Source organism: Hypanus sabinus, chromosome 18 (assembly GCF_030144855.1).
Source record: "Hypanus sabinus isolate sHypSab1 chromosome 18, sHypSab1.hap1, whole genome shotgun sequence".
In the NCBI taxonomy this organism is placed as follows: Eukaryota; Metazoa; Chordata; class Chondrichthyes; order Myliobatiformes; family Dasyatidae; genus Hypanus; species Hypanus sabinus.
This window is the reverse complement of record NC_082723.1, coordinates 13,724,964-13,751,308: the sequence shown is the minus strand read 5'-3', so window position 1 is coordinate 13,751,308 and position 26,345 is coordinate 13,724,964. Positions and strand designations below refer to the sequence as shown.

The 26,345-nt window shown below is 37.9% G+C and overlaps 1 protein-coding gene across 1 annotated transcript in view; it reads left to right on the top strand.

Annotated features, from left to right (window-relative positions):
* Positions 1–26,345, top strand: part of kcnt1b (potassium sodium-activated channel subfamily T member 1b) — a 488,428-nt gene that overhangs the window by 456,118 nt on the left and 5,965 nt on the right. Inside the window, exons 25-30 of the mRNA XM_059993689.1 lie at positions 3,606–3,707; positions 6,362–6,445; positions 8,019–8,147; positions 14,390–14,687; positions 17,764–17,826; positions 23,735–23,819. Of these exons, the coding sequence (XP_059849672.1) occupies positions 3,606–3,707; positions 6,362–6,445; positions 8,019–8,147; positions 14,390–14,687; positions 17,764–17,826; positions 23,735–23,819 (761 nt within the window). The remainder of the gene's footprint in view (positions 1–3,605; positions 3,708–6,361; positions 6,446–8,018; positions 8,148–14,389; positions 14,688–17,763; positions 17,827–23,734; positions 23,820–26,345) is intronic.

Sequence of the window (26,345 nt, the reverse complement as noted above, 5' to 3'; positions counted from 1 at the left end):
ATCAATTTGGAGCCCCATTTAACAAGAGAACTGTATGCCTTCTATGTTTCTAATTCTATAGATTGCATATCCATACAGAATGCAAGTGACAGGTGGGGAAGGCTTGTTTCACAGTTAGGTATGATGAATTCAATCAGATAACAATGTGTGAGAAGCATGTAGAACTTCAAACTAAATTTAATCTTCTGTCTACTCAACCTGTCGAATGCCAACTTCTTGAAATATAGAGTCGCTTCTATATTCATGATGACAAATCTGGTAAATTTCTAGCCAATCAGCTAAGGCATTCCAAAGCCAAACAACATATTACAAAGATCCAGAAGGAGAATGGAGACTTTACATCGGATCACTTAGAAATCAATGACGCATTTTAAAATTTCTATTCTCGACTTTATTCCTCTGAATCTTTGAATGACAATATCTCTGTTGATCATTTTTTAAATAATCTGAATATTCCTTCGCTTTCATCTGATTTTAAAGCCAAACTCAATGCGCCTATATCATCAGAAGAAATATCTTTTGCAATTTCTGCATTGTCTTCAGGGAAATCTCCTGGACCTGATGGGTTCCCCGTAGAATTTTATAAATCATTCTCTTCACTTCTTTCTCCTCAGTTATTCTCAGTATTGTCTGACTCGTTTAATTACGGTAAATTGCCACCCTCTTTTAATGAGGCATCTATTATTCTTTTACTAAAAAAGGGTAAAGACCCAACAGAGTGTTCCTCGTATAGGCCGATTTCTTTGCTTAATGTTGATGTTAAAATCTTGGCCAAAGCTTTGGCTTATAGATTAGAAACTGTTATTCTCTCTATTATTTCTGATGATCAAACTGGTTTTATTAAAAACCGTCTTCCTTTTTTTAACATTCGGCGTTTATTTAACACTTTATATTCACCTCCAACTGGGATTCCTGAATGTGTTATTTCCCTCGACGCGGAAAAAGCATTTGATCGTATAGAGTGGAATTACCTTTTTGCAGCTTTAGAAAAATTTGACTTTGGTCAAAGTTTTATCTCTTGGATCAAATTGCTGTATTTGTGTCCTACTGCCTCTGTTTTGACTAATTTTCAGAAATCCCAGTTATTTAACCTCAAACGTGGCACCCGTCAGGGATGCCCTTTAAGTCCCTTTCTCTTTGATTTGGCTATGGAACCTTTGGCGATAGCATTTCGAAATTGTCCTGAATTGACTGGGATTTGGAGAGGGGGTGTTGAGCATAAAGTTTTTCTTTATGCTGATGACTTACTACTTTTTCTTTCAAATCTGTCTACATCCTTACCTCCAATGTCTTCACTTCTTGATCAGTTTAGCCAGTTCTCTGGCTATAAACTTAATTTACATAAGAGTGAACTTTTCCCAATTAATAAAGAAGCACGAGAATTAACATTTCGTGATCTCCCTTTTAAAGTAGTTCATAATCCATTTACTTATCTTGGGATTACAGTCACAAGGAAGTTTAAAGACCTCTTCCGTGAAAATTTTGCCAATCTTTCATATACTATAAAACAGAGTCTGTTACAATGGTCACCTCTATCTATGTCTTTGGTAGGTCGTATTAATGTTGTTAAAATGTATGTTCTCCCTAAACTTTTATATTTATTTCAATCAATCCCAATTTTTATTCCTAAATCTTTTTTTGATTCCTTAGACTCTATTATTTTGTCATATCTGTGGAAGAATAAGTGCACTAGAATTAATAAAGTTTATCTCCAAAAATCTAAAAAAGAGGGTGGCATGGCTTTACCTATCTTTTGTTTATATTATTGGGCAGCCAATATACGTTGTGCTACCTTTTGGTCTTTTTTCCATGGCCAACCCGAGTGCCCTAATTGGGTGGCAATGGAGTTGAGTTCCACTAAAGATTTATCTATCTCTGCACTTCTTGGTTCTGTACTCCCTAGTAGTTTGTCCAAATTAATTGTTAATCCTCTTGTTAGACACACTTTGCGTATATGGGCTCAGTTTAGGAAATTTTATGGTTTCCATGGTTTTTCCTTTTCTAGTCCTATCTTACATAATCACCTTTTTTTACATACTATGTATGATTCAACATTCCATGATTGGTATAGGAAGGGCATTAGACATTTTGAAGATCTTTTTATTGACAATTGCTTTGCATCTTTTCAACAGCTCTCTGCTAAGTTCAATTTGCCCAATGCTCATTTTTTTAGATATCTCCAAATTAGACACTTTATTAATCCTTTAATTCCTAACTTTCCTGAAATGCCTGAGAAAAATGTTATGGATTTATTTCTTTCTATTAATCCACTAGGTAAAGGTTTAATATCATTTATTCATGATAAATTAGCATCCTTACGGCGTGCCCCTGTGGATAAAATTAGAATGGCTTGGGAGCATGATTTAAATATCTCCTTATCTGATGAGACTTGGGACTCGATTCTCAAATCTGTTTGTGCTCGCCATTGCCTTTTACAGTTTAAGATTGTTCATAGAGCCCATATGACTAAATCTAAACTACCTCGATTTTACCCTAATATTAGTCCTCGTTGTGATAAATGCAAAAGGGGCGAGGCCTCTCTCATTCATATGTACTGGTTTTGTCCTAGCTTGGAGAAATTTTGGAAAGATGTCTTCACAACGTTATCTTATATTCTGAATCACCACCTAGAACCTAACCCTTTAATTGCTTTGTTCGGTTTTTTGGGTGAGACAGATTTACGTCTGAGTTCGACCAAGTGTTGAATATTATCTTTTGCTTCTCTTCTGGCTAGATGTTTAATCCTCCTTAGATGGAGAGATGTTGCTCCGCCCACGCATGCTCAATGGCTTAATGATATTATGTCCTGCCTAGACCTTGAAAAAATTCATTATTCAGTTGTTAATTCAAATACAAAGTTCCATAAGGTCTTGGGACCTTTTATTGAGTACTTTCATAACCTTCCTCTTAACTAAGGTTTTTTTTTTTCGGTCCCTTGCTTTCAGCTCCTTTTTTTTTGGTAGTAGGCATCAATATCTTCTGTTGCTAAGTGTATTTACAGTTTTGGGGATTTGAATGTCCTGATTTATATTCTCTATATTGTGATGTGGTTGGTCTGGAGTTTTTTTTTGTTGTGGGGCTTGGGGAGGATACTAATTTTACATGTCTTCAATTTGGGTGCTTTCTCAATTATCTTCTTTTGTATTATATTATTATTGTATGTTTATTTTTGCACTGTATTAATGCTCTTCATTTCGATCTGGGGTTTTTTATCTGTAGCGATGTAGAAAATGTATTAAAAAACTAATAAAAAAAAGATAACAATGTGCGAATGCTATAGGGAAAGTAAGTGCATCCATTGTGTATGGGCAGGGTTCACCTGATGAAACCTTCAGAAATACCCAAAACCGGAGTGTTAAATCTACACATAATCCACAGTTTTGCTTGTAATAATTTCAGTAAAACATAGGGGTTATGCATGTTGGTTTATGATAGATTTCTGCCTGCTGATAGCAACCAACAATGATAGACCCTATTCCCATACCACTTGAAATTGAAGTTTCAGATGCTGCCCCAATAGATTTTCTAGATGATGATTTGATGTTACTTGAACTGACTAAAATACCATCAACTGCATTTATTTTTCCCCCCTTGTCACCTGGCAGAAAGAACGTGAAAAGGGATCAAATTTGGCATTCATGTTCCGTCTCCCATTTGCTGCTGGAAGGGTATTCAGTATCAGTATGTTGGACACACTACTCTATCAGGTCTGTACCACAGTGCACACCATTCATGAACACCATTCCCTTTGCATTTTTTTTTTAGCAAGCAGATTATCAGTTCAATCAGAAATGCACAACCATGCTTCAATTTGTGCTGCAGCAAGACATTATTATTATTGCTGCCTTGTAAAAGTAACTTCTGCTGTATGATAACCACTTGGAGTTATGCTTTGTGAATATTGAATTCTCTGTGTTGAATTGAATATTGATAAGGATTGGAATGGACAGCATAATATTTTTCCCAGGTTCCAGGCATGAATCACATTAACCAGAGGACAGTGGCAAGATGAATGACTGAACAATAAAAGGGATGTTTTTGGTCTGAGCTGGAGTAGAAGTTTGCTCAGATATCAATTTGGAGCCCCATTTAACTATAGAATTTGCCAGCCTCCTTCCAAACTCTTCCTTGCATATATTCTCCCCCACCACCTCCATCTTGCTCCCCCTTCTCGCACACACTAAAATAATTATCTCTTTCTTTCTTTATCTCCTCCATGCATCCATATCTCTGCTACAGGTTATTGCTATGTCTGACTCAAACCCAATGGTTCACAAGCGTGTAAACCTAACCCCAGTACAACCCATGCAAGATGCCATGAGTTGATAATGAGTTTTAGATCTTAAGACATTTCTTTAGTAGGATACCATTGACAGAAAAAGGAAGTTTTAAAAGTTAATTATGTTGATGCTGTGCATATTAGACAAGTAATCCGAATGTGACTGCATCAGTCAGTCTCTCTCCATTTGCCTCAGAGCACCACCAGGAGACTGAAATCATTGTCATGTTTAGAATTCACATGAGCGGCTCATTGTATGCTGACGGTCACTTACATAATTGGTGCGAGGGTGGGAGAGTGGATAAGGACAAGAGATGAAAGAGATCCAGCAATTTCTCTTTGGAACAGGACTGAATATTTTTCTTTGAAGTGTGGAATATTGAAAGGGGTCTGAGCTGCTGGTGTCTTTGGGGAGACAGTTATGAGGGATGGTGTTTTCATTAACACCATGTGGAGAAAAATAGTTATTGGGTCAAAAGAAAAAAGTTGTCAGAAATAGACAAGTGAAGATTACCCTAAATATTTCCACCTGGCTTTTAGATATTAAAGTAAATACAAATAGTTGCTCTGTTCACTGAGTGCCTCAACTTTAGTATCTGGTTTTAATTCAATCTGGCTACATTTTGTTTTGTTTTCAGCCTCAAGCATGTTCATATCATTTGTGTGCTCATTGTTATTTTACAAAACAATATTTCAAAAATGCTAGAATTATTACACTGAATAAACACTTCTGTGCTTGAAGTTTTTTTTGATTGCTTTGGTCAATTATTGAGCAATGCTAAGTCATTGGAACAGACTTTTTGGTGGTCTTAATGTAGCACAATCTTTCTCCATTTGTTTCATTCTTGTCATCCTTCTCTGAAGGAGATCACTGTTGTAAAATAAGCATTTTGCTATTTTAAGTGACATTGAACAGCATCAACCCAGATTGGGTTTAACAGTGTTAATTGAAAAGTAAGGCTCCCTCCCTTCTTGTCACTTATGTTACTGTTTTTTTACTGAGTGGAAACACAAGAAATTTCTTGCTGCAGATTTCTTTTCATGGTGTGGAGTAGTTTGCCACTCAAAGTGGGTGAACAAGAGATCATTTCATCATCTAAGGGAAATAGGTAAATACTTGAAGTAGATGAAGATAATTGAAGCAATTGAGATGTCTGACTTTTCTGAATGAAACCTCATCAAGAGTGTGTTGTATCTTCAATACAAATTAGGCTCACTCTGGATTAATTTCATGTAGTTAATAGAGGGAGAGAGAACATCACACCACATCACCTGCTTTTTAATATTTGATTCCTTTGCCACACTTTACTTTTCCCCATCACTTCAACCCTCGGATATGATTGTACTTTTACCAATTGCACATTATCGACTGTTTGCTCATTTCCATGGATGCTGCCTGACCTGCTGAGTTCCTCCAGTGTTTTGTATGTGTTGCTCTGTTCTTCAGGACTGGAAAGGAAGTGGGAAGACAGGAGAATAAAGAAGTGTGGGGGAAGGGGGACTAGCTAGAGGCCAGGTGGGTGGGAAAGGTAAAGGGTAAAGGAATCTGATGGGAGAGGAGAGTGGACCATGGAGAAAGTGAAGAGGAGGGATGCTGCCTGACCTGCTGAGTTCCTCCAGCATTTTGTGTGTGTTGCTCAAGATTTCCAGCATCTACAGAATCACCAGTGTTTAAGATAATAAGCAGAGCAAAACAAAAGCAGGGTGCAGTATTTTGGCAAAATGAATTGAACAATAAAGCATTTTAGTACTGGGAAAGTGTCTGTCCTACATCCTATGCTTTTTTGCCTCCTTTAAGGCACTGTTTCATGGCCAAACCTCTAACCAACTTTAATAACAGAACTTTAACATGTCTTAGTTTAATTATGTTTCTGTGAAGCACCTGGAACATTTTATTGAATTAAACATGATCTATAAATGCAAGTTACTGTTGCAAAGCATTTCAGCTGCTTTTGTTCTATTTCATGACTTTAAAAGGTCTTTGTTCCTGTAAGTAGCTACAAGCAAATTGAAATAATGTAAATATAAAAAACTAACTTTATAACATACTAATTGTTTCAATCTTTCTACATTCCTTGCTAGTCTTTTGTTAAAGATTACATGATTCCAATTGCACGGTTGTTACTTGGACTTGATACTACCCCTGGCTCTGGATACCTTTGTGCTGTAAGTACTTTAAATGGTTGAATTATTTAAAAAGTTTGCTGGTGATCTATTGATGCATCTTGTTTTATTAATCCATAACTTTCAAAAATCCAGTGATAAATGTAGTTTATTGCTTGCAAATGTACTGGATTGCAGACTAAATTTTAGTAATCGTCTATTCAAAAACTTGCAATACTCTCATTTTGCCCAGTCCCATCCATCTCTTTGTCTATTCCACATCTTGCTACTAGTTTTTGCTTTACATAACCTGGATTTTTGACAATAAGGTCAAGCTACTAATTCCCATTAATTCACTTCTTAATTCATCTTTTTGACCTTTTTATCTTCCTGCAGAAGGACAGTTTTTGGAACCCATTTGCTACTGCTCATTTTGAAATCTCGTGCCCCTAAAGGAACATTTCAAGTTAGATTCTCCTATGCACATTGACACCTTGTAGTTGTTGCAAACAATGATGATGTTGTTATAGAGAGCAGTGAGCTGCGAAAGTGTGACGGGGCTAAGATTGCTTCACTAAGTCACTGATTTGAAACTGTGAGGATGCTCACATGACAAACAGGTTACAGTGTAACTCTCAGATGATGAACTTCTCAATTGCATCCCATAAATACTCTGATAGGGAAAAAGAATCTGGAAAGGTATCAAAAACAGGGCAAAACAAAAACTAATTGCAGCACTTTTGAAAAAAATAAATGAACGATAAAACCTTGAGTTACTGTGGAGTTCAAGGATGTTTCAAGGTGGGCAATAAATGATGGCTTAGATCTTCAGAATTAATATATTAAGAGACATTGAAAATGTTTTATTACAGATAATTATATTTTGGTTGCATAGAATGTTCTAAATTATATAAACCATACTTTTCCAGAAACCATTGACAACTCTGTTATAATTAAAAATATCCTCACCACATGAGAACAAATTCTGGTCTCTCCAACTGCCTTCTGAGCCCTTTGATACGATCCACCAGTTATCCAGTTCCTTAGTGCAACTTAAGTTTGAACGCTTCTGAGGTTTCATAAATAAATGAAAATCTAATATTCTACTGTCTTAAGTACAGTGCAGTAACAAAACAGTGCCACCCAATTACATAGGACTGTAGGAGGAAACCAGAGCATCCGGAGGAAACCCACAAAGTCATGTGGAGAATGCACAAACTCCTTACAGGCAGTGATGGGAATTGAACCTGGTTCACTGGTGCTGTAGAGCATTATGTTAGCTGCTATGCTACCATGCTGCCAAATCCCCTAATGTAATCCTTGTTTTAAATATCTGGCTGCCTAACTGAATGAGCAGCATTTAATGATTAATTTTTGAATCTATAAACACATGAGATCTCCAAGTTTCCCTGAGCTTTGATCCATGACTTTGAACCTCATGGCTATCATGCCCCACCCCACTTAACTGAGTCATTTACACAAGAGATTCTGCAGATGCTGGAAGAACTCAGCACGTCTAGCAGCATCTATGAAGGAGAATAAAGAGTCAACATTTCAGGCTGGGACCCTTCATCAGGACTGGACATTTTGCCTCTGTGTATGTGTTACTACTAAGTCACTTGTTTTTGCTTTTTAGATGAAAATTACAGAAGATGACTTGTGGATTCGGACATATGGAAGGCTCTTTCAGAAACTCTGTTCTTCCAGTGCTGAAATTCCAGTTGGGATTTACAGAACAGAATTACACCTGTTTTCTACATCAGAAGTGAGGAACTGCTTTACTAAGTCTTTTTGCTCTTCATTTTTTTTTAATATACTTTATTTTCAAAATTTTCAACAAAAAAAAGCAATGAAATCAACGGGAATATACCAGCTCAGACACGTATAAAAAGAAATAAGCAAAAAAAAAAACCACATAACATTAGAGGGACGCCTATTATACAAACTGCTCAAAAATGCTAAACATTAAATCGCAAATGAGGTCCATGAGAAATCAGCTGGGGGGGGAATTGTTCATCCGGCCCCAGCCTCGTCCAGGTAGGCAAGAAATGGTTTCTCCATCTGTATGACTGAGATCATATCAGCCATCCATCTCTGAAAGGAAGGGGGAGAGGGTGATTTCCATTCCCTCAAGATAAGTCTTTTGGCAGCAATCATCCCCAGCATCAGAGACTGTTGTATGGCTATAGAGAAACGAATAGTAGATTGTGAGCAGCCAGAGATGGTAAGACCAGCTTCCAAGAGGAAGGATCTTTTATAGGCCTTTGAGTACCAGTCGAATATTTTGGACCAAAATCCAGTCAGTAATGGGCAAAACCAAAAGGTACATGACTAAGTGGTCTCCATCGCTTGGCATCTATGGCACATTGACGAGACAGAAGGGTAAGTCCTGTGCAATCTAAGTTTAGAGTAGTGGAGACGATGAACAACTTTAAACTAGATCAGTCGATGTCTGCTGTTAGTAGAGCAAGCCTGTATCATAGACAAACTCTTGTCCCAGGCAGCTTCAGATAATTCAATGCCGAGCTCCTCTCTCCAGACGTCTTGAATCTTCACAGTAGACGCTACAGTGCGATCATCAAACAAATGTACAAACTTAGAAACGAGATGCCTGGAGTCAGGAGGGTTCTTTAAAATATCAAAAAATATATGCTTTCTGGAAGGATTTCAAAATTACAAATCTTCAATTGAATGTAATGTCTAATTTGTAAGTAACGAAAAAAGTGCGAATGAGGCAACTCACATTTCTCTTTCAGCAGACCAAATGTTGCAAACCATCCCTCTACGTACAGGTCTTCAATAGAAACTAGACCCTTCTCCCTCCAGGCATGGTAGGTTTTGTCTGACCATGAGGGTAGAAAGGAGTGATTGAAACAGATTGGTGTTTCTACAGAAATCTCTGGTAAATTTAGAACGCTCCTAATCTGATCTAGAATTCTGACGGAATTTTTCAGAACAAAACTCAAACTTTTTGAAGCCCCAGGCTTTTCTAGCTTGGAGAACAGCATGGCTGGCAAGGAGGAATTGACCACAGAGTTAGACTCCATACATAGCCACAAAGGAGCCCCAAGAACTGAGTTATCTGGAGCCCCCTGATGCCAAAACATTAAAGCCCTAGCATTGACAGCCCAATAACAGAGTCTAAATACAGGTCATCCCAGCCCTCCTTCAGACTTGGGCTTTTGTGAATGAATTTTTGAAATCCTATGATTCTTATAATTCCAAATATAAGACAAAATTATGGAGTCCAATTCTTTAAAGAAGGCTGATGTAAGAAAAATAGGGAGATTTTGACAAAGATAGAGAAACCTAGGAAGGGAAACCATTTTAATTAAATTTATACGACCAATCATGGACAGAGGTAAGGTTTTCTAACTTTCTATATTCTGTTTAAGTTTTGAGATAAACTCTGCAAAGATTAATTTAGGATCTTTTGGGGTTGCCAAGCCAAGTAAAGTGATCTTTAACTACTTTGAACGGGACGCTTCCCAAAAAAACCCCAGTGTAGACGTTGGAGAGGGGCACGGTCACTTTTTGTCCAATTAATTGAGTATCCCGATAGTCTGTCAAAAGAGGTGATTAAATCTAGAAGAAGGGGGACTGACTTTTCTGAGTTTTGTAAGTAGAGTATCACATCTTCGGCATATAAACTAATAAGTGTTTCAATACCTCCCACTTTCAGACCCAGAATATTTGGGTGACATCTTATTTTTAGGGCAAGGGGCTCTGCCATGATGGCAAAAAGGGCAGGCAAGAGAGGGTAACCCTGCTGAACTGAACGGTGTAGGGGAAACATAGTTGAATTGTCACCATTGATTATGATAGAACACATTGGGCTAGCGTATGTCAGTTTTACCCAGGATATAAATGACTCGCTGAACCCAAACCTATACAGTGACTCAAACATGTAAGGTCAAAAGTCTTCTATGCATGAAGAGATAAAATTGCTGCGCCACTAGCTTTCACATGATCAGCATACATAGTATTAAGGAAGCATCTGACATTGGAAAAAGAGAACCTACCCAGGATAAATCCTGTCTGATCAGGATGAATGATAGATGACAAATGCTTATTTAGTTGATTAGCCAGCAATTTAGTAATTACCTTTCTATCAAAATTCTGGAGTGCAATGGGCCTATAGCTGGCCGGGTCTGTTTCCTCTTTACCTTTCTTTAAAATGAGGGAAATATTAGCCTTGTATAATATTCTAGGCAAGGCTTTATCTCTCTTAGAGCAAGATATCATTCTGAGGAGAAGTGGAGCAAGAATATCACAAAATTTCTTATAAAATTCATAGCCAAATCCATCTGGCCCAGCTGCCTTGCCAGACGGAAATGACTTAATGGCAGAAGTTATTTCTTCCGATGTGAAGTCAGAATTTAGGTGCTCCCTAGCAGCGTCACTAAGTTTCGGCATTGCAAGAGATTCAAAGAAGTCATTCAAATCAGATTGAGTGGCATTGCATTTAGAAGTGTAGAGTTCACTGTAAAATTCTTTAAAACAGCCATTTTTCTCCTTGGGGTTAGTTAGCAGGGTGCCCGCCCTCAATCTAATACAATGAATTGACTTTAGGGCCTGGACACCCCTAAGCTGCCACGCCAGGAGCCCCCCCCCCCCAGGCTTGTCCCTTATTTTGAAATGCTTTTATCTTAATTTTAAGAGGAGGTTATTTATTTGACTATGCAAGATACAACTGTACTCATATTTAAGCTTCATTATTTTATTATAATCTTCAGAAGATTTTGAAGCCTAGTATGGGTTCAAGGGTTAGGAGAGTATTCTCAATCTCTAATAATCGCCTTTCTCTCTCCCTCTTAGCAGCAGATTCATATGATATTGTATTCCCACGAATTACAACTTCTAATGTCTCCCAAAGCTCTTCATTCCTTTTACAGCTGGTGGCAGACACTTCAGTGGCATGAATGTTATTAGTTACTCATCCTCCCATGCTTGACTGTTGTCTAGGTCTTGATGCCTGCAGAAATGTTGTGCTTGCTGAGGTGTTTCAAATAGATTTGAACATCATGCAATCATCAGCAGACATCCCCATGTTGGCCTTCACTGTGATAAGCCTTGATAATCGATGAAGCCTTAAAGAACTTCTCTCCATGACAGCCCTGCAAGTTGTAGGCTCAATGCACTGGCAAAGATTGTAGCCTGTTATCTCTGCTGTGCAATTAAAAATTGAGGCTGCAAGAAATGGAGACCAAAACTTCAATCCAACATTTGTAATATTTAACCTACACCTGCTTGTTTTTATATCTTTTTCTGTGCATTATAAATGCATGTTGTAGATCACCCCTTCAACAGCAGATGGTAGATGCAGAGGCGGCCATTGTAGGCAGGTTCATGTCAGCTACTAGGCAAACATAAAATCAGGCGTATTGTGACCAAATATGTTCAGAGAAGACTGTTGCTTTAATAGCAACAATCTACCTGAGAAACTTAGCAGGTTAAGCAGGACTCAGCATGTCAACATTCTGGGTTGAAACGGGCATGAGAGTGGAGAGGGAAAATAGTATAGTCGGCTCTCCTTATCTGCGAGGGACTGGTTCCGGGACCCCCCCACCCCCATGGATACCAAAAAACACGGATGCTCAGGTCCCTTATTTAACCTGTCTCAGTGCAGTGTACTTTAGGACCCGGCGGAGCTCTGAATCCGCAGTGCTTCTGTTCATGAAAATAATCATGATCACAATTGAAAATAAAGTGGAAATAATAAAGTGATCGGAAAGAGGTGAAGCACCATCGGTCATTGGAAAAACGCTAGGCTACAGTCAGTCAACAATTTAAAATTTAAAATTGGAACAATTTTAAAGGATAAAGTGGGAAAGGCCCTGCCCCGATGAAAGCTACAATTATTACTAAGCAATGCAGTGGTTTAATTATTGAAATACCTATGTTTCTTAAGTGTTTTATATGCATAGAAAGGTAAAATATATACTATATATTAAGACAAACGTTTGACTAACTGACGCTAATTAACATTGGATGTACCTGTTCCAACTTACTTAGTAAGAGAACTTCTGGTTTTTTTCAATCCCAATCCGTGGTAACCTACGCACATCCTCCCGTGTACTTTAAATGATCTCTAGATTACTTGTGATACCTAATACAATGTAAATGCTATGTAAATAGTTGTTATACTGCATTGTTTAGGGAATAATGACAAGAAAAAGAAGACTGTAGGTGCTCAAACAATAAGTGCTGGAGAGAGAACTTCTGGGTTTTCCCAATCCGCGGTTGGTTGAATCTGCACATGTGGAACCTGTAGATAAGGAGGGCCAACTGTAGTTATAAAGAAGAGAGGGGTGTGTGAGAGGATAATTTTTTGATTCATGTTAATGACTGCTAGTGAAATCTAATAAATGGTCCAATTTCCAAGTAACTTTATTTAAAAGCACGTCATTGGCTGTAGTGTTTCAAACGCCCTGAAGCTACGAAAAGGACTCTTTGGTGCAAGTCTTTCCTCCTTTGCTTAACACCTCTTCATAAACTGATTGAATGGTCTGGCAATGTGGCCTAGTTATACCTGAATTATACTCTGTAACAAGCCTTTAAAAGGTTACACGGTATGACCAGTGTTCCAATTCTTCCTGGCGACAGCTGTGGGAGTATTGGTTAATGATGGACAGCCCTGACTGAGACAACACCTCTGACTGGGAATTCAAAATGTGAGTGACTGCAGACTTCAGCTGGTTTCAATAGGTACATTTAATGTCAGTGTGCAATATACATCTTGAAATCCTTTTTCTTCGCAAACATTCACAAAAACAGGAATGCCCCAAAAAATTAATAACAAGTTAAAATGTTAGAACCCCAAAGCCCCTCCAGTTCTCCCCTCCCACACACAAGAAGCAGCAAGGCAACAGCACCCCCCACCCCACCAGCAAAAAAGCATTATCACCCTCCACTAAACACTCAAGCAAGCAGCAAAGCATCAGTAAAGACACAGACTTGCAGTAACCCAAAAACTACTCATTCAACCAGTAATTCAACATCCCACATGCTCTCTTTCTCCCAAATAAAGGAAAACAAGGTGTCCCTGCTTCACAAAGTCTGTTGCGTCACTTTTTCCAAGCTCTGTGCCCAAAGAATTGGCACCAAAAAGATGCAGCCTCTGGATACACAACCCCCAGCAGCTAACCCATGACGCTTCAGTCCGGGGCATCGGCCTAGAATTAACATGTCCCCAAAGCCACAGAATTCCAGAACCCTGAAGGAGTGCTCATCTTCCAGGATGCATCCTCAAAAAACAGCCAGTTGTGAGGCCCTGAGAGGGGTCCCATTCCAGCAAAGAACCAAAGTCAGAGTGTAACTCCAGGTCAGGGTCTTCAAAAGAACCCCCCACACCCTGAAAAGAAAAAAAAGAGATAGTGAAGATAGAAGTGAAGCTGTTTCTGAAGATGCAAGCAAAGGAGTCACCGTTTAGAGCCATCTTGACTTCACTCTGCCTTCAGATTTGGATTTGCATCTGATCAGTCAGTGCTGATTGGCAGTGACTGTCCAATCTACCCAGCAACTCTGTTGTCATAATGTGTGTAATGTACATCAAAACATAGAGTGAAACGTATCATTTGCATCAAATCAAATCAATGAGGAGTGTCACCACACTTTTGTTGCCAACATAATATGCCCACAGCTCACTACCCTTAGCAGTGTGTCATTGGAACCCAGAAGAAACCCATACAGTCATGGGGAGAGCATACAAACTCCTTACAGATGGTGACAGGAATTGAACCCCAATCTTACAGCTGGCACTGTTACGCTACCCTAATGCGCCTTGGAGAAATTATGTTGTCATTTTATACTTGATTGTTACTGACTTATTGTGGAAGACATAGAGAAGGCTCTTAAACAGTTATTGCGCACATCTTTTTCCCCAAAGTTGAGGAAAATTTTAACTGAATTTACAATATACATCGGTGATTATACTTGTCTAATTATGCAGCAGATTAGGTAATGATCTTTGATTTGCACTGTTAATCCTTTCCCTCTCTTTCTCAGTCTCAGATCTCAATCAATGTTGATGAGTGTGAGGACACAAAGGAAGTGAAAGACCACTGGGTGGCAAAGAGCCATCGGAACTCGACGTCTAGTGACCAATCAGAGCACCCATTGCTGAGGCGCAAAAGCATGCAGTGGGCCCGAAGATTGAGCAGAAAAGGAACCAAGCACACCAGTAAAGCAGATGAAAAGATCAACCAACAGAGACAGAACCTGTATCATCGATCAGAAAGACAAGAGTTGTCAGAACTGGTGAAAAACAGAATGAAGCACTTGGGTTTACCCACGACGGGATACGGTGGGTGTTGTCTTCCTTTCTAATATTAAAAAAAAGCAGTCCAGTGTCTTGACTGATTATTTGGCAAATGATAGTAGTTTGGAATAGATTTACAACTTTGTATGTTTAAGCAAAATACATTTATAGCAAATCGCTAATGGGAGTTAAAATAATCGGAGTAAAACATTCTCATCTCTGACAAGGTCAAAAATCACTATTCTTATTAATCCTCTAAATGGTAAATTTAATTATTCTTTCCAAAACTGTTTTTACACAGGAGAATGATGTCTGCTTAGGAGCAATCAAATACTTTCTAGCCAGTAATGGAAATCAGTAGTTTCTATCTTATTCTCTTCTTTCAAGAACTGCTTTGGAAAATGTTGCTCTATTATAAAATCGTTAAAATTTTATGATGATAAATTCAGAGATATTTAAGTATAGCCTTTCATTATTTCACATTGAAACCTAATCTATAGTTATTAATTTAAACTGTGATGCTCAACAATTCAACGCAGATTAACACTGCTAGCACCAGCCTGAGTCAATATTACCAATGTGAGCTCCTGATCAAAAGCCTTGTTTGCTAAGAAAGCAATTGAGAAATATTGCTGAACTTTTTACCAACCGTTTTGATAAAATTGTCTCTTGTCAAAAGACTCTTTTATACATAAGTAGGCAGCACAATGGTATACTTGGTAGAGCTTGTGCTTCACAGCTTTAGCAGACATGTTCAATTCTGACTTTCAGTGCTGATTATGTGGAGTTTACATGTTCTCCCACTGACTGCATGCCATTTCCTTCAGATGCCCCTGTTTCCTCTCACATCTGAAAGGTATGAGGAATGACAGGTTAATTGGCAATAAATAACTATCAGGGTTCAGGGTGCAGAATCTCAGGGGAGGTGATGGAAATTTGGGGAGCATAAAATGTGTTTAATGTAAAATGGGTGTTTATTGGAGGGTGTGCCCTCGCTGGTCAGAAGGACCTGTTCCAATGCTGTATAATTCCTTTGCCTTTCTCAGAGAGTCATGGTTAGAGCAATTATTAAGGAAGCCATGTGAAATATGGATCTCTCCCTCCTCTTTTTATCACTTCTCTATCATCGTCAGCATTCCTCCTCCGTCTTGAGCAAGGCCAATGATCTTGTTCACTGACTGTGAAAAGCACGTGGAGCAATTCAGCCCCTGATGCTGAATGATTTAAAAGTATCAACCTCTGATGGTATTCATCTCCTTGCATATGGATGAAGCAAATGAATCCATATGTTAGGGCAGGTGTATAACTAGCTGCCAATGCTTACCAGGCATTATTGAGCAGATGATTTTCTGCTGATGGCGCAGTAATGATTTTCCAGCCACACACTGGAAAATCTGTTACCTCAAGCACTGAGATCTTCCAGATCAACCTGACTTAGTCTCCAGGGAGAGAAATTCATTTGTAGTGCCTGATGTATTTTGACTGCTAGTTGTACATCCATTCTAACATAGTTTCCATTGAGTTTATTGGAATCAAATGCAGGGAGATGAAAAGTAGATGCCTGTTCTGAGGTTTTTATTTTCAAGGCACCAATTTAAAATGATCACTTTAATATATACACACCAAAGGGGTTCATCATGGTGGAACACTAAAGGGTTTTGGTCAGAAACCCTGGCTGTTCAGGTGTGTGAGCGCTCTTTATCGTGAACCCTTGTAGATTGTCCACTGTGCTCATTCCTAGATTATATTTTTCTCATTGATGAAAGAGTCCATTAGGACTAGTTTCATTGGAAAGTACACATCCCATTGTTTATCCATCTATACCAAGATAACTTAAGTAATTCAATTACTCTAATCAGATTAAAAGCTCGACTAATTTTGACTGTCATTACAGTTTTGAATCTTGTTGAGCACTAGGAGGTAACACTCAGTGGCCACTTTATTAGGTATCTCCTGATTCTAATAAAGTGGCCTTTGAGTGTATGTTTGTGACCTTCTGCTGCTGTAGCCCATTCACTTCATTCAGAGATGTCCTTCTGCACAGTGCTGTTGTAATGCATGCTTATTTGAGTTACTGTTACCGTCCTGTCATCTTGAACCAGTCTGGCCATTCTCCTCTGACCTCTCTTATTAACCAGGCATTTTCACCCACACACTATTTTCTGTAAACACTAGAGACTGTTGTGCATGAAGATCTCAGGAGATCAACCATTTCTGATGCTCAACCCAGTTCATCTGGCACCAACATTCATTCCCTGATCACAATCACTTAGATCAAATTTCTTCCCCATTCTGAGGTTTGGTCTGAACAACAACTGAGCCTTTTGACCACATCTGCATGCTGTCAGGTGATTGGCTGATTACAGTAGATATTTGCATTAATGCACAGGTGTACCTAATAAAGCAGCTACTGAGTATATATTAGATCTATTGACTATACCATTTATATTTCAACTGTCAGTCAAAATCTGACACTATTCGTCTGAGAGTAAATTAAAAATTTTCCCACTGATGACATGCCTGTCCAGCAGAAAATTAATAAAGCATTTCTTATCATTGTTGCTTGTCTGATAATAGTTGATGAATATTTGAAAATGTTGGCTGAATACACAAAGAAACACATTCAATTCAACCTTATTGTTCCAGCTTTGAAACTAATCCACTTAAACCCAATGCCCTGACATTTTATTTTTAAAATTTAGAGGTGGTATAGTTGATGCAGAGTTATCACCACTAGATGTAATTGTATCTACAGTTCATCATATGTCTAACCTTTTTTCAAGAGTATTCACAGAATTGCTGTGAGGGTCAAGATAAATGTATTATCATCAGTATGAAATAATCTGGACAAACAATAGTATAAGTAGAGTTTGCTATTATTATGTTTTAATTGTACCAAGAATCATCACGTAGTTGAATTATTGATGTATAATCTGAACAAAATGGTATTTTTAGTTATAGGAAATAAAGAAAATGATAACTTGGGAAATATACTGTACATTTTCCATAGTAGTTTCTTCTTTCTTTGTTTCTCTCTATCAATAGCATATAAGCTAATCTTCACCTTGAACACTATTACAATCTCGTTCTCTCTTTCTATATGTGTGTGTGTGTTCTGTAGAGGATGTAGCAAATTTAACAGCCAGTGATGTGATGAATCGTGTAAACCTTGGATATTTGCAAGGTAAATTCTCTCCCTGGTAACACAGTGACCCTCCACAGACACTGTATAATATAGGAAATGCCAACTTTCATAGCAGCTTACCATGTTGAAGCGCCCACTGTATATTTCTCAATGTGTCAAGGAACATTTGTGCCCAGGGAATCATTCTTATTAGGCATTTGACATTCCAGGATATTCTCACTTCCCACAGCTGATCCAGAAATATCACATCTGTCTTATTTTATTATAAGACTTTCAACACGATGTTAGCGCTTTAGCAGCGAGTTGAATGATCTGTATTCTCTAAGAGACCTAATTTGGTATATCTACAGACTAGGATTAAATATCTAAGATTGGCAGTTGAAAAGAAACTGTATTTTAAGAAAAGACATTTCAGCCTCTGATTTATAATTTATTTAATACTTCAGAATGAGTCTATATCTTTCATAGCTTTCCCTGCAGGTATAAGGTAGATTGCTGCCCAGGGATGTGGCCAAGTGGCAGCCTGTTATAAACATGGCACAACTTGCAGCAGGTGACGCATGGCAAGTTAAGGACCTAGTCCAATGAGTTTTAAAAAAATCATTACTTTGCTGCCTAAACTCTACAGTGTGTGTACATACACCACACAGCTATATGTTTAGATTTAGACAACAACTAGCAAACTTAGAACACAGTATTACATTATACTTAGATCAAGTACAGATCATTGATTGAAATATAGGGCAGAGTGACTTCAAACTTCCCTAATTGACTTCCCCATCCTAATTAGAAATTCTTTCTTCTCTTTCTTTAACCCTGCTCTGACTGCCTGAAAAACATTGTGGGTTATGTTATAATTGTTGGCATCTCTTTCATACAGTGTGCTTTATTTGTTGTTTGAAAAGCTCCAAATAAGGTTTCATGGAAGTTTAACCCTACTAATATCACATTGAAATGCATATATACCTACCACACATCCCAAGTTACGCCAGTGTCCAGCAAGATATGAAGGAATACTGTATATTGATTATGTATAACTTTACAATGGGTTTGATAGATAGTCAAAAATACACATCAAACAGCTTGCAGTTTGCTTCTCGGGGAAGGTGAGCTTTCATGTTTTTAAACAGGAGTGTCTTTGAGATAGCAAGATGAAACCAAGTTAGCAATCTATTATTTATTTACATTTGAACAACAGAGTTGAAATAGTTTGTAAATAAATCCATTTGTAATGATATATTTGGATGTAAATCACCATTGTGAATGGTGCTGCTTTGTTTTAATAGATTTTTTGTACATTTTATTTTATCAACTATTAAAATAGCAGAGAGAAGATGCACTTTAAGCAGTCACGCAATGATCGATTATCGTTTTTTTATTGCATTGACTCAAACTTATGGCATCTGTTCATATGAAACTGTTTGAAACAGCCTCTGACCAGCAGGCTGTGCATTATGGAAGAGACAGTCAAAAAGCGATCCTGGGGACAAGAGACCTTGAGTTGGGATACTTAACTGAGACTCAATTGGCTGAGTGAGTAAAAACTTAATTAAATTAGATCTTTTAAACTTAAAGACAATTCAAATCATGACCTAAACAATCATTAACAAGTTGTGAATACATGTATTTAGTGAGAATATATAGAATTTTTTTTTACAAGGAAGCTGCCCTAGGTTATGCTAAAGCAAGGCTCAGCACTGGATAAAGCAGACCTTCAGATAGTCATCTGGTGGCTCCTGGTACATATGAAACAACTTGTTCCAAGGTACCTCTTATACAAGGACAAAATAGCTTGCAATTCTCCCTTTGCTGCTAAAACCAATTATTGCTTTAATTGCCAAAATATTTTTTAAAAAACAGGGCATACTTGGGATGAGTGGTAGAGCAGGAATCTCAAATTGCCCCAATTTGAATATTGATTTTGTCTTCTTGGGTGTTATTTTTTCTGCTCAAGGCCACACACTGGGATTGTGGTAGTGTTGCCCTTTACTGTACTTGCCAGGGGATTGGGCTTCTTCCATGGAGCGGGGTTGTGTGCATGAACCACTGGACCTCATTCAAGTTTCAGTAATCCAGTGGTATTGTGCATCTGTCTGTGCTGGTGGAGGCTATGGGATGCTCAGCAAGTGACACTTCCATTTCTCTTTTTTGACGCATTCCTTATGTTGTTAATTGTTTTATATTAAATTTGTATTCTGAGTAAAGTAAACACTGGAAAGGTATGGTAGTATACTGAAATAATGGTGGGGTTGATTTTGGCACCTTCCCTCTCCCCCTCTAAATTTCCTTGATTTCAGTGAAAGTGAAAATTGGTAGATATATTAACAGGCAGCCATAATAATACTGCAACCTCTACATGGTCATTATCTGGCTTGAGTGCAGGAATGCAAGTGACTATTTCTGCCTCTTTTCAGTTTCCATTTTCCGCTTTTACAATCAGCTGGGTAGATAAAGAGTAGAGCCACAAGGAAGGAAACGTGGTTTCAAGACCACTCGGTCCCTGGCAAGGTGGCACATTTTGGTAAATGGTTGAAGTAGGTCACCCAATTTCTATTGGGCAACTATGCATTTAATAGGAAGGTGCTTGGGAAACAGAATTAAGAGTACTTAGCTTTGTATTAGCTCAGTATTGCTATCTGGTAACTAGAAAGACATAATATACAGAACTGTGCAAAAATATTTTAAAATTTGAATGATGAACAGAAGTATTTATCTATCTTTATTCAATCAACTGCCAAGTACAAATGCATAAGTAAAGAATTGCATTTCAATGCTGCATTTCTTCCTTTCATAATTCTCATAAGAATTCTACAAAAGGCCATCCAGGATATCTTTCTTTGCGTCAATGGCCAATTTTACATCAGAGTTACTGACAAAAACTCCAGCCCAAAATATAAGTATTTTAAATCATTTTCTAACATTAGCCTGGATTGTCTGCTGTGTGAAGCTCAATCCAATGTTGAATTCACTAATAAAGAGCATTCTTTATGTAATACTTAACTAATAACTTCAGAATAATCCAAAACAATTTGAAAGTACTGTTGTAAGTTATTTCTAAAATGAAGTACTTGCCAGAAAAGCCTGGATCTTGAACCCCATCTTTTGAAAACTGGAGACCTACAGTGCTCGTGCTCTAGAAGAGAATAAGAACAATTATTAACACAGGGTAGAATGTAAAATAAACCTCAATGTTTGAACTCCATATATTTGATAAAGGCTACAATAGTCTTATTAATCTGACATTTAAAATGATTTATTTACATGTATGTTTTGATTTTGGTTTTCATAAGCAATTACTGTTTAAGTAAGCTAATTAATAAATAATGCCCCTCTCACAGTCCTTTTACATGATGAAAGAGTTTGATAAATTGCATTTACTTTTTAGATTACTTGCTAAAAGACCCTTGTCCTGTCCATGTATCCTTAGGGTATTTTGATTTTTATGATTAACCACATTGTGAATGTGAAAGCAGAGCATAAAAATTCCTTGCTTATATTTTAAATTAATTCATGAATTATTTATGATACATTATTTATTAATAATAGTAAAAATGCAATATATAAATAAATGTAATTATAGATGGATGTAGTAGCCCAAGGGAAATTTTCTGCACAGTCTAAAGTAATGCTGTTTTGAAAAGTCTTTAAGTGCCATTGTTTTTCTTATTTTCCATTGAAGACAGTATGTTCAGCGTGCTGTCGGCAAAAGATAATAGAATAAATTTTGGCGATAACACTTCCATGCACATGTTCCCAATGGAAAAAGAAACAAACTGGGAAATAGCAAAATTCTTTGCAAGTAGGGATATTCTGTGGCTTTGCAATCATTCGTCATCTAATTTTACAAGTTCTTGTTCTCATTAAAACAGCATAGTTCATTACGCTTCCAATTGTCAGAACAGATCACTGATAAAAATCTAGGTCTGAATATGTGGCACTTGCTGAAACAATAATATAAAACACATACAAGTAGACACAAGATTTCACTTGAGAGTGTATTTTTGACTGACAGCACGCAGTTAGTTTTATTCAGGAGGGATGTTTAGATGTTCTTACACTTGGTTAGTATGTGGAAATCTAGCCTCCTGATGTGCTGCAGTCAAATTCATCTCTGTACAGCTGGAGGGTATGCAACTTATTTTTGTGAAGTAAACTAATAATTTGGCCTTTTTATGCTTCTATGCATCAGAGAAATGGCAAGTCCCTTCTGCGATACCCATCTAATTTCCACCAGTTTCAGAGAAAATGAACACAATTTCCATCCCTCCATACAGAACACCGAAAAGCATATAACCTAATGGCTTCTTATCTGTCTGCATGAGTGACCACCATGAACTGTGAGGGTCAGTCTAAGTGAAATTAATTTCTTAATGTTCACGTCATGCTATTGCACAAGTCATAACTTTGGTGTCAGCAGCATAGTTCCAAAGTGACTTCATTGTGTGATAACTTTTTATAACACACCTGTAAATTCCATTTCTCTTCTGTTTTAATTCTAAAATAGTGAATAATTCTCAATCAATAAATGGGACATACAAGTCCAAAAAGATCTGGAATTTATCAAATAAGTATTATGAAGTTTGTCGTGCATTTGACCTTTTTATCAATGAAGGGAAAATGTGAGCACAGGAGGTGTGTTATAAACTTCTGTTCACCAATGTATTCATGTTAACCTCTTTGAGGTGTTCAGTTAATATGTATTTTAACAAAATGCATCTTGTACTGCAGTTGAATCCTTATAAAACATAATTATTGCCCATTTGCACTTCAGGATTTGTATAAGCTCCGTGGCTGATTTCATCAGCTATTTTCCTTGCCAATACAATGCAGGATAATTGGCTGGGAGAAAGTAATCAAAGTGTCCCAGCTATATGGTTACATACACTGATGGATTGACAGTTCTTTAGAGGTAAATATGTTGCGATTAACATTTGTTTGATGGTAGTAAGTGGGATACAATTAGTGCATGGGTCAAGTATGATTTTACCAGGAATCAACTGTAGTCCTTTTGTTGTATGTAAAGTTGATGGATAACACTTACTAAACAAATTTAACAAGTTTTGTAGATGTTTGTGAATTGTCTTCTGTTTTGATATATTGAGGAATGCTATTTTCAATCATGATTCAGGGGTCCTTGTTCAGAGGGTTGTTTGAGTGGGAAACTTCTAACTAAAGGACATGAGATTTTGGCCAATCACAGTGCAAAGTGATTTTTGCTATCATTAAATCAGTTTGTGGATAACAGTGTATAGTGGAGTAAGAACTCATTGTCCATTACTTGGTGCACATAAGTTGTGTGGAAGCATTTGTACCTTGATTTCTCCATTAAACTCTGAGTCAAAAAATCTGAGCGGCATCCACAGTCTACAGAAAAAAAACTTCAGCAGGGAATGGCTTGTCTCTTGCCAGTTCTAAGTGAATGCTGCTGTTTGTATAACCCTCCCACAATCTGTTTCCAATAAAGTCATTGTCACCAAATGTATGAAGGTGAGTAAAACCTGATATTATTATGGCCATTTAGTTTTTTGTAAAAAGTATACTCCCAGGTTTAATTTGTATGTAATGCTTTTTATTAATTCAAAACCAATAATTTTTCATGTCAAATTTTGCAATTTACGATTTTTTTCATCTCAAACTTTAGGAGAGGCTTTTATTTTGTGCCGTGCTGGGTGGATTAAATGTGCATTGGCTATTGGGCATTTATGTGCTATGTGGAGCAGCCAGGAGATGGGTATCCAATACCTCAGTGCGGAAAGAGGTTGATAGCCACGTGGTGGCAGCTATTGGTAATAGTTGAGTAATGGTTCTACAAATAGAAAATCATGAGCATAGCCTTCGGAGTGGATTCTCAGGATATTCTATACACAATCTAATTTTTGTTGAAAGGACTATTATTTCTGTTTTCAATTATCAAACATTTTTATCTGATTCTAATTTTTTTCTTCAGATGAGATGAATGATCATCAGAATACATTATCATATGTTCTGATTAACCCTCCACCTGACACACGACTGGAGCTGAACGATATTGTGTATGTACCTAAATATTGTGACCATTTTATCAGATGGTGCAGCTGGTGTTATTAACAATGGAGCTTATTGATAAAGAAAATGATTTTTCTGCATAGCTCCAATAAAATCCCAATGAGCAGTTAACCTTTCATGCCATAACATTAGAATTTCTTAATTTTAGCTTGTTTTAAGATTTTTGGAAAAGTACTTGCATTAATATTGCACCTTTCTTGTTTCTTTCATGTATTTTATAGCTAATGACAGACTGTTGAAGGGTAGCAAAGGTTATCTGTTGCAAACCACTCAAAATGCTGGGGGATCTCAGCAGGACAGGCAACATCTATGGAAATGAATGAACAGTTGATGTTTTGGGCCAAGACCCTTCATCAGGATATGGAAAAGAAGGGAGAAGATGCCAGAATAAAAAGGTGGAGGCAGTGGGGAAGGAGGCTAGCTGAAAGGTGATAGGTGAAGCCAGATGGGTAGGAAAGGTAAAGAGTTGGAGAAAAAGAAATCTGATGGGAGAGGAGAGAGGACTGTAGGAGAAAGGGAAGGAGGAGGGGGACCCAGGAGGTTGTGATAGGCAGGAGAGGAGAGGTAAAAGGCCAAAGTGGGGATCAGAGGGGAGGGGGAGGGAAGACTCCTTTTTTTCTGGAAGGAGAAATCAATATTCATGCCATCAGGTTGGAAGCTACCCAGATGGAGTATAAAGTGTTGCTCCTCCAACCTGAGGAAATGGGAATCAGCATTAAAGTGTTTGGCAGCAGAGAAGTTCCACTTGTGGCAGATGGAGCGGAGGTGCTCGACGAGGCAGTCCCCAATTTACAATGGGTCTCACCAATGTAAAGGAAGCCACATCAGGAGCACTGGACACAATAGACAACCCCAACAGATTCACGGGTGAAGTGTTGCCTTGCCTGTCTGGGGTCCTGAATGAATATAAGAGGTGAATAGGAGGGTGTAGCACTTGGGCTGCTTGCAGGGATAAGTGCCAAAAAGGTGATTAGTGGGAAAGGATGAATGGACAAGGAATTGGGAAGGGAGCATTTCCTGTGGAATGTCCAGGGGGAGGAGGGACGTAAAGGTATATTGTGGTAGGATCCCTTTGGAGATGGCACAAGTTGCGTTGGATGATATGTTGGATGCAGAGGCTCATGGGGTGGTAAGTAAAGACAAGAGGAACTCTATCACTATTAAGGTGGCAGAAAGATGGGGTGAGCATGGATGTTTGGGAATTGGAGGAGATGCAGGTAAGGGCAGCATCAATAGTGGAGTGAGGGGATCGCCATTCATTGAGCAAGGAGGACGTCTCAGACGTCCTGGAAAGGAAAGTTGCATCCAGGGAACAATTGAGGTGAAGGAACTGAGAAAAGGGAATAGCATTTTTACAGGAGACAGCGTAGGAAGAGGTATAGACAAGATAACTGTGGAAATCGGTAGGTTTGTAAAAGACATTGGTTGACAGTTTGTCTCATGAAATGGAGAAAGGGGAGGGAGATGTCAGAAATGAACCAAGTGAATTTAAGGACAGGTTGGCAGCTGGAAGCAAAATTTATGAAATTGATTAGCTCTGTATGGATGCATGAAGCAGCACCAATGCAGTCATCAAAGTAACAGAGGAAGAGTTGAATATTACCAGGGAAGGCTTGGAACATGGACTATTCCATGTAGCCAACAAAGAGCAGGCAAAGCTGGGGCAGGTTAACAGTTGTAGAGATGTTGGCTGGAGGATAAATGTTGCCAGAACAGCTCTTGTCTTCTTTGGAAAAAGTCCAATGAAATTTTTAGCTTGCACCGAAGAAACATGCAACACCTCTGTGCAACACCTTGCCCCAAAGACAGCAGCACTGGCAATACAGAATTGTCATCCTAGGTTTTTTGTGCTTGTCCCTGAAGAATGACTAAAGTCAACAAGTTTCTCATTTAGAGGCATGCGCATTTAATTGCCACTGTTTAGGGCATCAGTCTGATTTTTGCTTTAGCACTGATTATTCTGGCCACCCTGAAGTGGGAAGAACATTAGAAGGCCTGACTGGATATATTATTGAGTAAAACCAAAATTAGCAGTGTTTAAAAAATATTGGCAGTATTTTGTTTGGGGAAGTTTTCAGCTGTAATCAAATTTTCCATTTATATTGTTTTCATAAGTCTTTAAAATGTTTGGAAATGTTGTTACGCTTAATGGATAAATGTAACAGCCGAATTATAATAGTCCCAGAAACAATAGTGACCATCTAGATATACTGTAGATATTAAGAGAAAGATGAGTGTTGGCCAGGACAGCTATTTGAATAATGCTAGAAAATGTCATAGATCCACCTGAATGGATATGTGATAGATTGTGTATCCCAAACAAGAGCAACCTTCCACAATGCAGAACACCCTCAATACTGAATAGACCAAAAGTTGGTGAAATGGAGCTTGTATGCAAAGTTACTATTAAATTGCAATAAACTTAGTCGGAAGATAGCTGATCCATGAGTTCTTTACCCTGGTAATGGAATCAAATCTGAAGCAGACAATTCAAAATGACTTTAGAAATAAAA